This window comes from Corvus kubaryi, unplaced genomic scaffold (assembly GCF_017639235.1).
Source record: "Corvus kubaryi isolate FWS band 111438036 unplaced genomic scaffold, C.kubaryi_AGA036_p1.0 37232, whole genome shotgun sequence".
Lineage (NCBI taxonomy): Eukaryota > Metazoa > Chordata > Aves > Passeriformes > Corvidae > Corvus > Corvus kubaryi.
In genome coordinates this window covers 4243010-4259089 of record NW_024581066.1, presented here as the reverse complement: position 1 = coordinate 4259089, position 16080 = coordinate 4243010, and the positions used below count along the sequence as shown (strand labels likewise).

At 40.1% G+C, this 16080-nt stretch overlaps 1 protein-coding gene across 1 annotated transcript in view; it reads right to left on the bottom strand.

Moving 5' to 3' along the window:
• Positions 1–5485: 5485 nt before the first annotated feature.
• EFCAB2 (EF-hand calcium binding domain 2) overlaps positions 5486–16080 on the bottom strand; it is a 30317-nt gene continuing 19722 nt past the window's right edge. The window contains exons 3-7 of the mRNA XM_042023021.1: positions 13015–13087; positions 8961–9040; positions 7278–7320; positions 7114–7180; positions 5486–6107 (exon numbers count right to left, since the gene is read on the bottom strand). Coding sequence (XP_041878955.1) covers positions 5971–6107; positions 7114–7180; positions 7278–7320; positions 8961–9040; positions 13015–13087 — 400 coding nt within the window. The 3' untranslated portion in view covers positions 5486–5970. The remainder of the gene's footprint in view (positions 6108–7113; positions 7181–7277; positions 7321–8960; positions 9041–13014; positions 13088–16080) is intronic.

Below are 16080 nucleotides of genomic sequence, written 5' to 3'. Positions count from 1 at the left end.
TTCTTTTCTTTTCTTTTCTTTTCTTTTCTTTTCTTTTCTTTTCTTTTTTCTTCCTTCCTTGCATTTTGAATGGGTTGAGTCAAGGGCCCTGTATTTCGACTGGTCTTCTTCCCACTCCTAGTTACACAACTTCCTCAGAAAGTTCTCCCCTACTATCTCAATGATAGTAAACCATTATATTTAGCATAACAATCTATCTCTGCAACTTTGACAAAGCACAAAGAACGAGAGACAGGTTCTCAGTTTTCCATTAAATTTGAGCTGAATTTCAGTGTACCTCTGTGTTTGCGGGAGCTCTGAAGAATGGCATTGCTTCTGAAGGCAAATTAAGACCACATGAAAACTGGCTATGGTGGGTTTTTTTTTAGTTTTGTCTCTGCAATATTGAGTGCAACTTCACTACACAGATAGGTGTTCCAACAAAGTTGTCCTTAAAGTTGCATTACTGAGTATTTCCTGGCTGTGTTACTATGGGTTAAAATTTCAGTCTTTGCTACCAGTTTCCAAATGTACCATAATACATCCTTAGCATTCCTTCATTGTAAAATCCATTGTAATGCATAAAACTTGAATAACTTGCAGATGTGGAAGATCTCAGAGAGCTTCAAATTCTTGTATTATCAGCTCTAAAATCACACCTCTAGAAAACCTTAGAATTCCACTCTGGTTATTTTAATCACTAGAGTGGTATCTAGGGTAAGACATGGCTACACACCATAAGGCAAATCTTGGGACCTGTTCTGCACTAGGGGATGCTGTTATCTTGGCACAAAAAGAGACTGCTATTGACAGCAAATATTCAAGGGCTTTCCTCTACTTGAAATATCTTACTTCGATCTATTTTTTTTTAATGCTGTCATTTAAGTAGGTATTTGCAACAAGGAAGCCTCTTCCAAAAGGCTAGAAGAAATAGAGTCAATTTAGTATATGAAAACACAGAAGCAACGCGTGTGTTTTTAATGCTGCAGTGTCTCCAGGGTAATAGCAGAAAAAGGTAATTTTACATCTCCATGCAGAATCATCACTAGTTTCACTTTTTGTGCTCTGAATAATATGGAAAAGTTCTGACTGCTGACTCTCGCTAACTCTTGCTTGCATTACTATAGACAAGAATTAACTACTTACGCCCACGGTTTTACAGTTTTGGTCGTTTCAATTACATGACTTGCAGCTGGTTGGACATCTCTGTTGGATCTTCCACAGATGAGTCTTCTTTAAAGAGACTAAAAAGTTTTTACAGTGCCTTGTGAGCCAGTGCATCACTGTTTCTGAAGCTCTTCTGTAGACAGAACTCCCTTTGAAGTCCACAGGAGTTCTCTCTGAATAAGAACTTTAGGATTTGGGCCTCAGGACAAAAATGCTGTGATCAATCTTCTGAGCATAGTGAGTAACATTTTCTTGGCTTTCAGAACTACACTAAGCCAAACCAGTAGCCCCAGGGATTCAAAATAGGTTAAACAGGAGAATCTGCTTTGTTTCGACCTACGTCTTTCTTTAGCTTTTAAATCAGCATAGTCCCCATGCCTAGTACTGACCTGCCAAAAAAGCCCTCCAACAGTAAGAGCAGATGTTTTTATAGTTAGTTTTACAGTCAAACCTATCATGGCATGAGACACTATGAAACAGAGTTGTGCTCAATGAAAAACAAACATACTTGATGTGGACTGACCTGTTTAAAAGCAGCAACTTGAACATACAGTCTGGAACAAAAGACTTGAAGGCTGAGAACTTTATTAATTATGTTACAGGGAGGTCTGTAGGCACTGATTTCAATCAGACCATCATAGTACCAGATACTGTGCAAACATCAGAATTAGTGACACAAAAAGTCAGCAGTACAAGTAGGCAAGACTGATACTCCCTGTCTCCTATTCTTTATAATTCCTGTGACTTTATACATGGAAAGGTCAGCTAGCAAGAGACTGTGTGACCTTCCAATACCTCTCACAAAATCCAAAATGAAACCTGTCTGCCAACCTCCTGCCTTATTGTCAAGACTACTCTTCCCCTTTTACACAATTACAACAGTATATTACTGGACTTAAAAAATCCTAATTTCCCATGCCCATCCCAGCCTAGGCTAAATTCCAGCATCCCCAGCCACTTTCCCCATGAAACTGAAGGCCCAGGTTCTTCCTGTTACCTGTCATGAAGGATTTACCAGTGCTGATTTCAGTGGTAACAAGTCTAGATCCACTGATAAACCCCACCCTGACATGGGCAGCTCTCAGACAGTGCAGCAGTGCATCAGCAGTGTGGGGCAGAGCAAAACTCTCTTGCATTTTCAATCCTCATAGGATATCACACAACTGTATTAATGAAACTAAGAGAACCAAGAGAAAAGACAGACTGAAACAAAAGGTAGCAAATTCTTATTGCCTGAACAGAGCTAAGAGCCTGAACATTTTACAGGCTCTTACCTGTGTGATAACATGGGTGGAGGTGCACAGGTGAACAGCCCAGTTCTTTTCCTGGAGTCCCAGGTCTGATGCTAGCCCATTAGCATTTTGGTGGAGGAAGTCCTGCAACTTCTGTTTCTGCCCACAGCCAGTGGAGAGTCTCGAGCAGCTGTAAATACCACGTTGGTATGCATTGCAGTGGGAAAACACTTAAGTCTGCAGGTGTGGATATACATGGCACTATCACACAAAAGTGTTTTGGAGAAGCCACTTCAAAGCTGGTGAAGGAAACATAAAAAGCAATGTATTACCTGGAATATGAGTGACTGGGCTCCCAAGCACAAGCTCAGCAGCTAGAAGAAATACTCCACAGTATCAGTAAGACTGAGGTCTCCATTATACACCAGATATGCCCTGACACAGCTGAACCTACTTAAAGTTTTAAACAAGTAAAGTCTTGTCCAGCCTACAATTCACAGCAGTGATGTAAACACTCTGCTGATCCAGTTGTACTTGTAGACGGTAGATGTGGCAAGTCAGATGTACTTTCCATTATTTGCTTCTTTGATTTCTTCTTCTTTTAATTTTGTTTTCTTTTTTACCTCTGGATAATGACTTCCCTTCCCTCTCCCTCCTTCAACTAGGTCAAAAACCCTCTGACTTGCCCAGTTTCTTCAATGCCTTGGCTCTACTTCCTTGTGTGAAATCCAGGTGCTACACTGGTTCCTCCCTAGATATTTCTCCTTTTGTTCCAATCCCTTACCTTCGTTCCTGATCTTGAGGGAAGAGGCAAAACAGCCAGCAAGGAGAGGCATGTAACAAGAGACAGCTCAAGACCACTCAGAAGTTCAATTTGTTCATCTTAAAGAAGAGGACAAAGTAACATATTTTCTCCTTCAAATTTAGAAACAAAGCAGGGTTTTAGTTTCAACAAAATGGTTCCCTAAGTCTCCTCTCCCTTTCCCTATGGTATGGGTCCCTGCTCATCCCCAGGGAGCACAGAGAAGCAGGGCACTCAGTCCCTCATGCAGCCTATCACCACCACAGGGAAATGGGTGGCCATGGGCTGGCAAATCATGAAAGACACAGGCAAAAGAACAGTCATGTGTGGCCACTGCTCAGCCTCTTCTGGGGTGACCCATGGGGCGGCTGCTTCACGAGCTGGTCAGATCACTGCTATTTGATCCTAGCTGGCAGGGTGCACTCAGGTTTTGGAATCCTACAGAGTCTGAGATTGGTTCTTGACAATTCTTTCACCCCCAGTCTGGAAATTCTCTAAGCAATGAAATTTTCTTGCTTACGCCCAAAGAGGAGACTGCAACTTGCTTTTGTCTGTCCTATTTGCACATATCTTTCTTGGGGACGGGTATAAGAAGATGGAACTGGAAGAGCTGCTGAACGATCAATTCAGACACAATCACAATCACACTTTTTACTTGCCAGAATACCCTCTTTCCTTGCATTTGAGAACTGCAAAATAAAAATTTATATATATCATAAAAGAATGCATATTAAGATCCTATTTACACTATGAATTGTAATAGTGCTGTACATGGATATCCTGATTTGACACAACAGCTGAGGCGGCCTCTGGGGAAGAATCACTAGAAACAAATTGTGCTCTCTTTGGAGCACTGGGAGCTGTGAAATGACTTCCTGAAATAAGCATCTTCCTACTGATATCCAAGGTGAGGTTGACAAGGACTCCAAGACTGCATATGAATGAAACTTGTTCACTCACACCAGCTGTGTCAGAAATCTAGTATAACACACTACATCAAATGGAAGAAGGATTCATCTAGGGAAAATAATTTCAGCTTCGAAAGAGAGACTGAAGAAGGCTAATAAAAATATATTTTCTGAATAGGCCTTTGTTGCTTTTGCTTTAATCTTCAGAAACTTGTATCTTCCTCCAGTATAACACTAATGATAGCCTTTGTTTTACCTTCTTACTGGCAATGAAGTGAAACACACAGTAAATGTGTTAACCAGAGTGCATTGCTGAGCAGTGCAACAGTGTTTCCCAGATGCAGCTTAGAACTGTGAAAATGTTGTCTACCTTCATTAACTCTTCACTGCCTTACTGTTTAAGCAAGTATCAGTGGCTTGGACAACTTGGATTAGAGAAGTAAAAAATGAATTAAAAAATGGTCTCTTCCAGACTGTTTCCAGCACCCCATTTAGATCATGCTAATCTCTTCTCTGTGAAGCACACCAGGTCACTTGTAGCATGAAAACAGTTTGTCTGAGCTTCCAGCCCAAAGGAAACAAATGGGTAGGGCAAAAGACCTGACAGGAGGAGGCGGAGTCCTGTGCTCTCAGCTCTGCCACTAGGAGGGCATAACAGGGGGTAAGGAACTCAGTGACTCTCTATGTCAGTCTTCCCCGGATTTCATCAGCTGATGAAGGCTGTGGATGACACAGAGCTGGAATATGCAACTGGGACAAAGGAGAGGTAGAACATAGTACAGGAGGAAAGCAAACTTGATAGAGAGTAGAAAAAGAGAAATGGGGTGGAAGGTGTGGGGTACAAAATGCAAGACACAACTCTTGAGGAGCAGACCACAAAGTCTCCTATAAGCTGAGACCTCATCAGTTGAGGGCAACTGCTGGTCACTTGTTAGCAGATAATATAGGCAGGAACTCGAGAGGAAAGAATTTGAACTCAAGTTCAAGTTAAAGAACAGCAGTACAGTAACACAAAATTATCAAACTGGAAGTGAGAAGAGCTGTGAGGTCTGTGGTGGTCTGCTAGCAAGAAAAGCTGAGAAACCTATTCTACACTAACATTTTCAAAAAATGGTGCTTCATCAGCTTATGAAAATCAAATTCCCATTCTGTGATCCTAAGTTTTGAAGAGCTAAAATTACTGACTTTCAAACTGATTACAAAAGGGGAACTGTTCATTGCCTATAGTAACAGAAATGTTCTCAAGGATTAGGCTGACTATGGAAATGGTTGGAGTGTTCTCTGCGTGTTTAAAATGAAAGCAAAATACCATGTCAGTGGATTAGTAATATAAACTGGAACTAACTGGTCCAATTCAATTGCCTATGGTAAACAAAACACAAATACTTGCAAGACACTAGAAATTATAGGAAGTTTATTTGATCTATTATATTATTTCAAACCTACCTGGTTCCTTATTAGTTAAACACAAATAAGGATTACACTTAAATGTAAAGCTTTATCTTACTACTATTAGTCACCTTAAGATACTCACTTACCTACATATTACCTATTTTCACAAGTCTCATTTTCCATTAGTTTTGCAAAAGCAATCGTAAAGTTACTTCTTGACTTCATTAACATTATTTTTCCTGCTATTTTCCAACAAAATTCCATGATTTCTTTTCCAGACCTTACACAGTCTTTCTGTCAAGAGCTCTTTTTCCAGGTGTGAATATATTTTTGTATGTATATATATACACGCACACAGAACCCAAGGAAATATAACTACACAGATTTTATTTTAATTATAAGCATCAAGTCTCAAGCTGAGCTTTGTTATACTCTAAATTACATATTTCAACTATCTGTCGAGCTACAGTGTTGTTACCAAAAAGGCATCTCAGACATTAAAGGGGAAGGTCTTCGTTTCATCTACTACCAGCTTTTTAAGGTAGTCTCTGTAGCGAAGAGTATTTGTTTCTGGATCTAGAGCAACGGCGAGCATGTCCTCCATTTCCTCCTGAGAAAAGGGCTCACCTGAAAGACAGCAGAGAATAACACTTTGTCTTGGTAAGAATCCTTTCAAGGACTGGCAAATTCCACTGCTTTTCCCTTGAAAGGATCTCCTTTTGATTCTCACACAGAGGAAAAAAGGAACAAAACTAAGGATCTTACTCCTTCCCTTTTGCCAGTGTAAGTCCTGCACACCAAGTGAGCCAGTCTAAAGGAAAGGAGACAGAGGATGAGGATCCATCTGATCTTCTAGTTCACAGACACCAAAACAGCCTGTTCCTCTCTGCCATGGATTTTGAAACAACCATTTTTGTCAGAGTTCTTCTCCTGTGTATATTAGAATTATTATCTCTCATTTGGCTATCCTTGCACTTGTATTCACATCATGAAAGACTTCTGGTTTTTCTCTTTTAGGAGCTTCAAAGCTGCTGATGGCCTACTTCATCCCTCAGAGAACCAGGTTACCAACTGAGGCTAGGTTTTGCACAAAGGTGAACACCCTTTTGAACATGAGGCAGGTGGGCATGAGTCGGCCACACAAGAAAAGCAGGCTCTTCAGAGGATATTGAGGATTACAGAATGTACAACTTAAATCTTGTCTTTGAATCTCTTTGTTTGCATATGGCTCTAGAATTAAGATCAAGATAATGTAAGAATGAATGAGCACTGAAAACTACTGAAACATCCGGAAATCTAAGCTGCAATTTTACAGGACAGCAAAAGAGTCACATACATAGTGAGCACAGAGGTGTGCACAGAATATCCAGACAAAATATCCAGACATGATTGAATTATGAATAAGAATAAAAATCTCTATTCTATAATGTCTGCAAGCAGGCAGATAAATACTCTTTCCCTGCATCATTGACCAGTGAAATGTCCTAGTCTGCAGCCACTCATCACAACAACAGCACTGTTTGAAGACAATGTATCTACTCCCACAGGTTTTGGCATGCAGGGTAAGGACCTCAATGTACATACACATGTGATGTTTTTTACTTAAATATTGATATTAGCGAAGTCATGTTACCTTCTTCAGTCAAATGTTTGACCAGGTCCTCTTTGGTAATATATCCACATTTATTCTCATCCAAAGCCTTTAAAGGAGAATAAAAGTTGTGGTTTTAAGCTTATTGTATCAAAAAGCAGCAAATTCTTCCCAGCAATTAAGTACTTGAATATTTAGTTACAGACCTCAAATGCATGTAGAATAACATCTTCTGGAATAGGCCAGAATCTGAAACCATGGAATCGGAAAAGTTAAGTTACTGTTTGCTAGTGCTCTGAAAAAACTAAATACGAGTACTAGAGGAAAAGGAAAGCTTGTTTTCTATGAGAATTTACTACGTTTTGTCTATCAAACATTTAATTGCAGCCTAGCCTTTTGGAACTGTCATATATTTAATTCTTACATCTTTTGTTGTACTACTGTTTAATTTCTCTTGTGCTGAGGAGCCAGATGAATGGCTTCTGCATGTCTGGGCTGGCTGGGTGGGTTAGTAGGAATCAGCAACAGATGAATCATTCTACATAGCCAATGCACTGAACAGAAGTGGACAAACCAAGAAAACAAAGTTTTGTCCAGGTAGGCTGGTAGCTAGGCAACAGATCACCTAGTGTGACTTGGGCAGTCTAATGAGCTGATGATGAGCAAAGGAGGCTGGTGGCTATAAAAGAAAAGGTCTGTCTAACAATTTCAGAGAGAGGGGAGAACTGGGCACTTGTGTGCATGCATATGCATGATTGATTTTGGAGCTGGAAAGGAAGCTCAGTGCAGCAATGGAGAGCTTCCATATCCCAGCAGGCTCTCACCAAACCCCCAGAATACTAAAGAGAGGGAGCTGAATCCAGAGAGGTTCTAACTGCTCGATTGCTTTGTCTGGACCCGCCTCAGTCTTTAACAATCTAAAAATCAAATGTGCTAAGAAGAAGCCTTGGATTTTGTGATCCAAATCTCAAGTGCCCTTGCATAAGTGAACTATGGACACAGTGCCCCAAAAGATAAAGTGGGTCTTGACAAGCCTGTGCTAGCCTGGGGAAAGTGTGGGGCAATTATTTTTGTGTGTGTATGTGTATATACGTGTATGTTTGCATGAAGGGGGTGTGGAGAAGGAGGAGGAGAGCCCAGAGCAGCATGGCATCATTGTGTGAAAGGGTGAACATCAGTGTGGAGCCACAGATACTCCATGTGTAGAACACCCTCCTACCAAAGGCCCTCTGTGTGCAAAATAATTTCTCAGGGTTGGACAAGATTGAGTTTCTCAAAAGCCTTGACTACCATCTTTAAAATGAAAGATAAACTCCGTGTCAGTAACCTTGCTTTAGTGCAAAATGTCAAAATAGCACAAGTTCCTGTTTTCATGCAAAGACTTCTATGCACCTTTGTGACCACTTTTAGATCAGCAGTCTTTTAGAGTGTTAATTGTATACGTTCAGCTGTACCTGCCACTCACTTTGAGACACAAATATGAAGCTGGTTTACACAACCTATTTAGAATACACTATAACACTCTGTGCTTCTCAGTAACTGTAACTCATATGTTCAGAGAAAGCAATAGTTATGACCTTAATTTGCACACCAAATATTTCAGAGATATACAAAGCATGTTGAACAGCAATTCCAATTCCCATTAAAAATACAAAAGCTACATATTATCACAATTATGATTACAAGCTGGTATTATTCATATCATCATAATTTAATGTAGATGAACTAATTTTGTAACAAAATCTCTCTAGTTAATGTAAACTGAGTTTAAATGGTAAAGAAGATCTGTACTCCTTCCAGGTACGTAAAATTCCTGTAGATATGTTTATTCAGAATCAACCCGTCAATCTGGAATAAAACACAGACACATAAAATTCACTTTCCATTACCTTCTCTCAAGTAGCACTTTTGTCATCACTGGAAGAAATTGTTCCAGATGAACAAATCCACCCGGTTCTTCTACTTCTATCTAAAAATAAAACTTAAGTGTGGCGGGGTATATGACTCATTAGCAAACTAATCCGAAAAATAGAAAATTGGGGTGATCCCTGCATTAAAATTACAGCGTTAGGCTTTGAATATTTGTATCAGGTCTTTAATATCACATGGTACCATAAAATATCCCAGGGAAATACAGGCCTGCTATTATAGACACTTCCAACAACTCAATATTGCCCTCTTGTGCTTCAAAATCATTCGTGCAAAGGAACCAGACACCGAGTAACTGATCTTACCTCCCACAATAACTCAGCAGAGGTTTAAACATTCAGGCTGAAGTCATACTAGTACAGTTTATCAGGGTCTGGAGCATTCCCAAGCAGTGTAATGTGAATACCCGTTACAGCAAACCATGAGCATGTCCCCTTGGCATGATTTTGAACTGTGCCACCCAACATTCCCCCCAGCAGATGCTGGCTTGGACCATAAGGACTTTTCCCCAGCAGGATGCTTGGTGCAGCCACCCTGCATAAAACAGTTACCAGGGTGGGCATGAACTGCTCTGCGCCAGCTGGCTTCAACACCTAAGGATGTTTCTGGGCATATTTCATTGGCTAGCTTGGATATAGCTCCAGTCAAGTACACCTTAATGATGGAATTTGTTGCTTTCATGTTTCATAGTCAAAGAGAGTTGTCAGGGGAAGGACCAGAGAGGCAAGCAGACTGAGTCAGGGCAGACCAAAACAGTCATAAGGCAGCCTATAAAATGCTACCCAAAAAAAGCTTCCTTTTGCATCCCAAATAAATTAACAAATTAGTCCCAAAACACTGGGGACTTCTAGCAGCATTCTCACTGCATTCCTATACTTCCACAGGAGATAAGCAACATGGTAAAAACTGCTCTCTCTCATTGGGGTGCATCTCTTCCCTGAAATTTTCAAGTTTTGCTCCCAAAAGGAGCCCTGTTAATGGAGCTAGCCTGTTCCTTTCTGTGTTGAAACTGGATACATGCCTTGAGGTCTCACATGGCAGCAGCGACACCTTGCTAGGCCCCCGAGACACAGCCCAGATTGAAAGAAAACTCAAACAGGCACTGATTTGAAATCTTCTGAGTCAGGAAAAACTTAGTAAGGAATATTCCTCCTGGGAGCTGGGGCAGAGCTGGGGCAGTTCCTGATACATCCAGTTGCTTAAATGGAAAGCTGCAACTGCTGCTGCATGCTCTTTTCCAGTGTTCTAGAAGGGGTTTGGGCACTAAGACAAGACAGCCATTACATCTTTCTCCTTTAGAGTGGAAACTGGCTTGAGAAAACACATTTTCCGTTCTGTTTGGTGAGCCTAGCAGAAGGGATCTTTAGCAAGGAAATGAAGATGTTGAGTGCTTCATTCTAAACCAAATGGAACCTTTTACCATTACAGAATCACTTGTTTTACTGCTTGCTTGATTGAAAAGATGTAACAAAATACGTGGCAAAACCTAGTCCTGGGTGATCAGCAACCTCAGCTTCTTCTGATGTGGAACAAACAGCTTCCATTTCAGAGTCTCTATAGATCCAGCAACATCCTGAGCAGTTAAAATTGATCCTATTTCTAACACTTCTTACTCCTCCTCGTGCTCACTCCTGTTCTACGCCTCATTTCTCACTGATGTTTTTTCTTCTGTATTTCCTCCTCTTTTCACAATAACAGTATTTGCTTGTTCAAACTCTGTGAGGTTTGCTCTATTTCTTTCCTTTGGGTACATCCATAGCTCCCATAACAATTGTATTGTAGCACCTATTATGTTTTGTATCTCTGTTTTCCCAGCCATTACACCGGGGTACTTGAAACACAAAGAAACAACATCTTCCAGAGTTACCAGGCAGAGCACTGTACCGAATTCCAGGCATTGTAGCAACCCTTGAATTAGCTTTCACCATCTCTACATTTAGCTTTTAATCTTAACTTTGTAAGTAGGCCTAAAGATATGATATTAAGTAAAGAACTGAGTATAAGGCAGTATAAGAAACATTATATGATAATTTATAGAGCTACCATAATTACATGAATGCTGATTTTGCAGATATGAATACCACGATGGCAGCATATGCTAGTTTAGCAATAAGGCTAATAGGAAGATGATATGAGAGAGAGAGACAAGTAGTGAGAAACAGAAATGAATCACAGCTCACAATGGGCAATACTGGGGAAATAGCTTGGTTAAAACTGGCTAACAGATACAATTTTTACCTTCTCTAGATCAAGATAAAATGGTATTACCACAGCCAATTATAGTGGCATCTTACATAAATTAAGATATGTTTGTGATTATCATAATATATGAAGGGTTCCACAAGAAGACAGTGTTCTTCTGGTACTAAACCTATGCCAAAGTTTAATTTACAGGCACTATGAAACATTCTTTGCTATTTATTTTCCAGTGCAGTGTTCTTTAAGGTTAACCATTACTCTTTCTTCTTGCAGTATTTATACTCTAATATTCTTACAATCAACATTTTCATACATGTTACACTGTCGTATCTCAAGAATCTTCTGCCTCATGGCTATATTGCATTGTACTTTTTATGTATTACTTATCTCAAATTTTCGGTAATTTTGAAAATTGAAAAAAAAAAAAGGCCAATCTCTTCCAGAGGAAGAGGCAGGCCTTAAATTCTCCTGGTTCCCCTGAACTTGAAAGGGGTTTTCAAGGCATCCCCTTTTCACAAATCTGTATCTTCAGTGAGTTGCACTGTTCATTTGCTGTAAAGAAAAGTCACTGTGGGACACTAAAAGTATCTATATTAAGCACCATAATTTCTCTTTCCATTTTGTGTTGTTTGTCAGTGTGATCTGGGACAATCTGGTTCTGAAAGTACAGAACCAGAGCAGACAGATTGCAGTATCATGTTAAAAGAGCTTTCTCCTCTGATGGTTCTTTGCACTTCTTCATCTGAAGCAGCTGCATCATTTTCACAAGACTTAGTACAAGATTTCTCACACTAAATTCTGATCTACAAGAGACCAGACGAGCCTAGTGAGGGGAGACTACTACTGCAACTATCCAAATTTTTGTTGGTGCAAGAAGAAAACAGTAGGAGACATCAATTCCCAGTATCCTGACCTACACATGAAAAGGAGAAAAAACCTTATCCACCTCTCAGCTCCAGCACTGTCCACTTCTTAAAGCAGCATGGCCATTTGCAAAAAGAACATGAAGTCTTTTTCCTACTTCTTTGTCCCATTTATTAACCAACCATGCCAAGGCACCAGCACACCACTTTTCTATTACAAGCGTGATGTAAGGAGACAAAAATTAGTGTAGGAAAAGACTGTGGAGAAATGTGATTAATTTCCTTACCTTACCACTGCCTATCACTGGGAGAATGGGAGGACCACTAGGTCTTGTGAGGTTTTATGTCCTGAAGCCTGATTTAAAAGCTTAAGAAATCAAGTAAGAAAAGATTCTTACCTATAACTGAGAAATCTCAAGACTGAGAGAGACTTCATGAAGGACAGAACGTTGAAAGGTCTGGATATAAGATAGCAATAACAGGAGAGAGTTCAAAAAATGGCAGGCCTTCTCTCTGGGTATTTTTGGAATGTGATGTATAATTTTAGCACCTGCTCAAGAACTAATTCTTATTACCTAACCCTGCAATGTGTTTCCATGGCATGTCCAGAAGAGTGAGATGGTTAGAGTTTGGATATCCTAATCTGACTGAGGTTTAGGACATTCTTTTTCATCAGTCAAAACCAATTTTTCCTCCATTTTCTATAAATGCCCCTCCACCTTGGCACAGTGCCACAGTGACCCTTCGGGGTAAAAGAGAGTCAAAGACTCCTCATTTTAACCCATCAACGTTGTTACCTCATCAGCCTGTAAGACTGTCTGTCTGCCAAAAACACTTCCATGACACTTCCAACATGTGGGAAAAGAGCTTAGGTTTCCCACTCAGCAAGGCAGAAGGAGCAAAACTGTGCGAGTTGAAGACTGAAAAAAGTACAACAGATCTAAACATTTACCTGTGCAAGCAATTCCTGTACTTCTGCCTCATTTGGGAAGCAACCCAGTGACCTGACAATGCAACCAATCTCTCTGAAAGAAAAGGAGAAGAGAGAGAACAGAAGAGACGAGACGAGAAGAGAAGAGAAGAGAACAGAAGAGAAGAGAAGAGAAGAGAAGAGAAGAGAAGAAAGAAAACAACTTTGTTAATAAATCTGCAATACAAGACTGTCCATGGAGAATCCAGATACCAGTTCAGAGCTTGCACATAGGAGTGCACACATACAAGCACACAAGCAAATCTATGTGGGCTTTTAAGATGATGTCTCAGTAAGCAATGTTTATTTTATCAGACATTAAATATTCCGAAGGTCCTTGCAATTGTTCTTGCTATTTTCCCCAAAAATTCTTTACTATTGTGTTGCAGTGTACTGTGTGCAAGTTACTTTTCCACTGCTGTTCTCTAATTGTTATGCTTATTTTCAGTAAAGTCTATATTTATAAAGTTAATAAATCACTTAGAAATCAACTGAGATGCAATGTAACAAATAAAATATATGCTTATATTAAATGCTATAAAGATACAAATTCTAACTGCATTAAAGAACAATTACAAAAGGTCAGGAAGAAGGCAGCCCTGCTATGTCCATGCTGTGCTCTGAAAGAGTCAAACAGAGCAACAACGTGGCTTATCACCACTCTGTTTATGCTGTAAATATATTCATAGCTTGCATTTACTGCTGAACCTGGTGCAGCTGTTCTGAGGCTCTAAATAAAATTCTGACCAAACTGGCAATGCCTCAAAATAGTCTAAGATGAATAACATCACACACTAGAAACAAAAGTATCCTAAAGCTGTAATAAAGCTTTAATGAGACTTATGGTGTGATTAAAAACAAAATAACAGAAGCCTTAATATAGCTTGTGATTTACAATTCAATTCAACAACACAGAAATTTAAGCACATTTGAATATGAATTCACAGTGCTGGTGGTTACCATGATCCACACCCTGTAGTTCCTTCATCTTGACCAGTGGTGAATTTTTTCATTTGGCGCAAAAATCAGATTGCCTAATAAAAATGGTAGATACAAGGAGGAATGACCTTTGTAAAATTTTCATATAACTGTAAGGCCCTGGATGTAGCACACCAAGCATATGCAAAATTTTATGTATAAGTCTACAACCTCCTCAGACAGGTCCCAAGGAGTTCCTATTCTCATTGAAAACATGTGAGAAGAACTATAACAGAGAGAAGAAGGCTGGCTGCACAAAACTAGTTACAAAGCAAAGCCCAATCCCACACATCCACGTGCTATGAAATGAAACCAGCTACTCAAATGACCCTGCCCCTGTGGGTGTGAATGGCCAATGGCCTCAGGGAGGTCAGTCACTTAGACATAATCCTTGTCCATGCATCCTACTTCTAGTATGGATAATACTGCATTTGTTGTTCTCACTCCTGCACTCCCTCATATTTTCCAGCTATTTCCACTATTCTCTGCCTCCACCAGAGCAACATCCAACACAAATCCTGCCTCCTTGCTGTCCTACACTATTTCTGCTCTCACAGACTGCCAGGGATGGGAATGCTACCAGCACCCTCCTGCCTCACCTCACTCACACCCAGCAAAACTGTGACGTGACAGAGGTAAGCCATGCCCTAGAAGAGTCAGCAAGATCTGGCACTGCTGGATGCTGTATCTGGCAGTCTGCATGCGTGCCAGCACGAGGATGTTGCTTGAAGTGTTTGTGGTAAAAAAGTCAGGTCCCATTTGGTAATAACATGGAATTTAAAGGACCTGATAGGAAACCGTATTTTGCTCCCAGCCACTTCCTCTCACTTAATTCAGCAGCTGCAGTTTCTGCTGTGTAGTTTCTAGAATACAAAAATGATGGTTAAAATCAAGTTTATGATCATACAAGTTTTGTAACACAGATGCAATGAAAATTTTGGGTCATGGTTTTCACCCTACATATAACACTTCTAAATTACAAGATTTGCAGTATCACAAAAGTCCTTGACTGAGGGACGTGAAACATGCATAAAACAATACCATCTTCCTCATGCTTAATTTCTTACTAATTTGTATTTGCACTAGGAGTCTTGGAATACCAATGTTGGCCTGTCAAACCAGAGTAATTTTCCATTCTTCACGGGTATCTGATATTTCAGGCAGTAACACTGATACAGCTACAATTGTGGTTAAGAATTGTGCTGTGCTGCCACCTTCTGATACAAGATAACCGGCCATTAATAATCCCATTTGTGATACAGCCCTGCAATATGAACCTAGGAATAAATACACAATTAGTTTTTGTTCACTGTCTGTATCTGTACTATGCCAAAAATTAATGTAAAATTGTGCATTTACTATGTTACTTTTGGATGTCCCCTGTCTGAATGAATACATTTTAAAAAGAGTCTATTTGTATCATTTCATTGTAGTAACATGCTCTCAAGTTGTATATCCATATATAACAGAGTGAGAAGTGGAGAAAACTCTACAGCTGTTTAGCCAAGACTGCAGATGTCAATGACAAACAAGCAATGAGTATGCCATGATGCAGTGAGGGCTGGGGGCCCCCAAGGCTGGAGGGTGGTAGTGGTGGGGACTCTGCCCCAGACCAGGCAGCCAGGACCCATCTTACTGCCCAGCCAGGAGCAGGGCACCAGGGGGCACCGGGACAGCACCGGGCATCAGGCACCTCCCTGGGCATGGACCAAGAGATTTAAGTGATGACTCTCCCCTAAAGAGCCCTATGGACAAGGAAACAGCAACTATACTGAGTGTGGAGACATATCCTAAAACTCTCCCCATGGAGCATAGCTGAAAAACCATTGCTTCTACAAAATACCTGCAATTTCTTAAATTTAGAGGCATTAGTAAGCATGCATTGCTACAACCATCACATAAATATGCTGCACCTCTCTTTCCTCTCTATAATGTAGAAAAGGTGTTCGGAACATTTGTTTTTCAATTTGTCTTCATGAGAATGTCTAATGACAACAATTTCACCAGTTCTCACACTCCATTGTAGTGTTTATACTCAATAACTGATTTAGAATTAAAACGATATTCTTT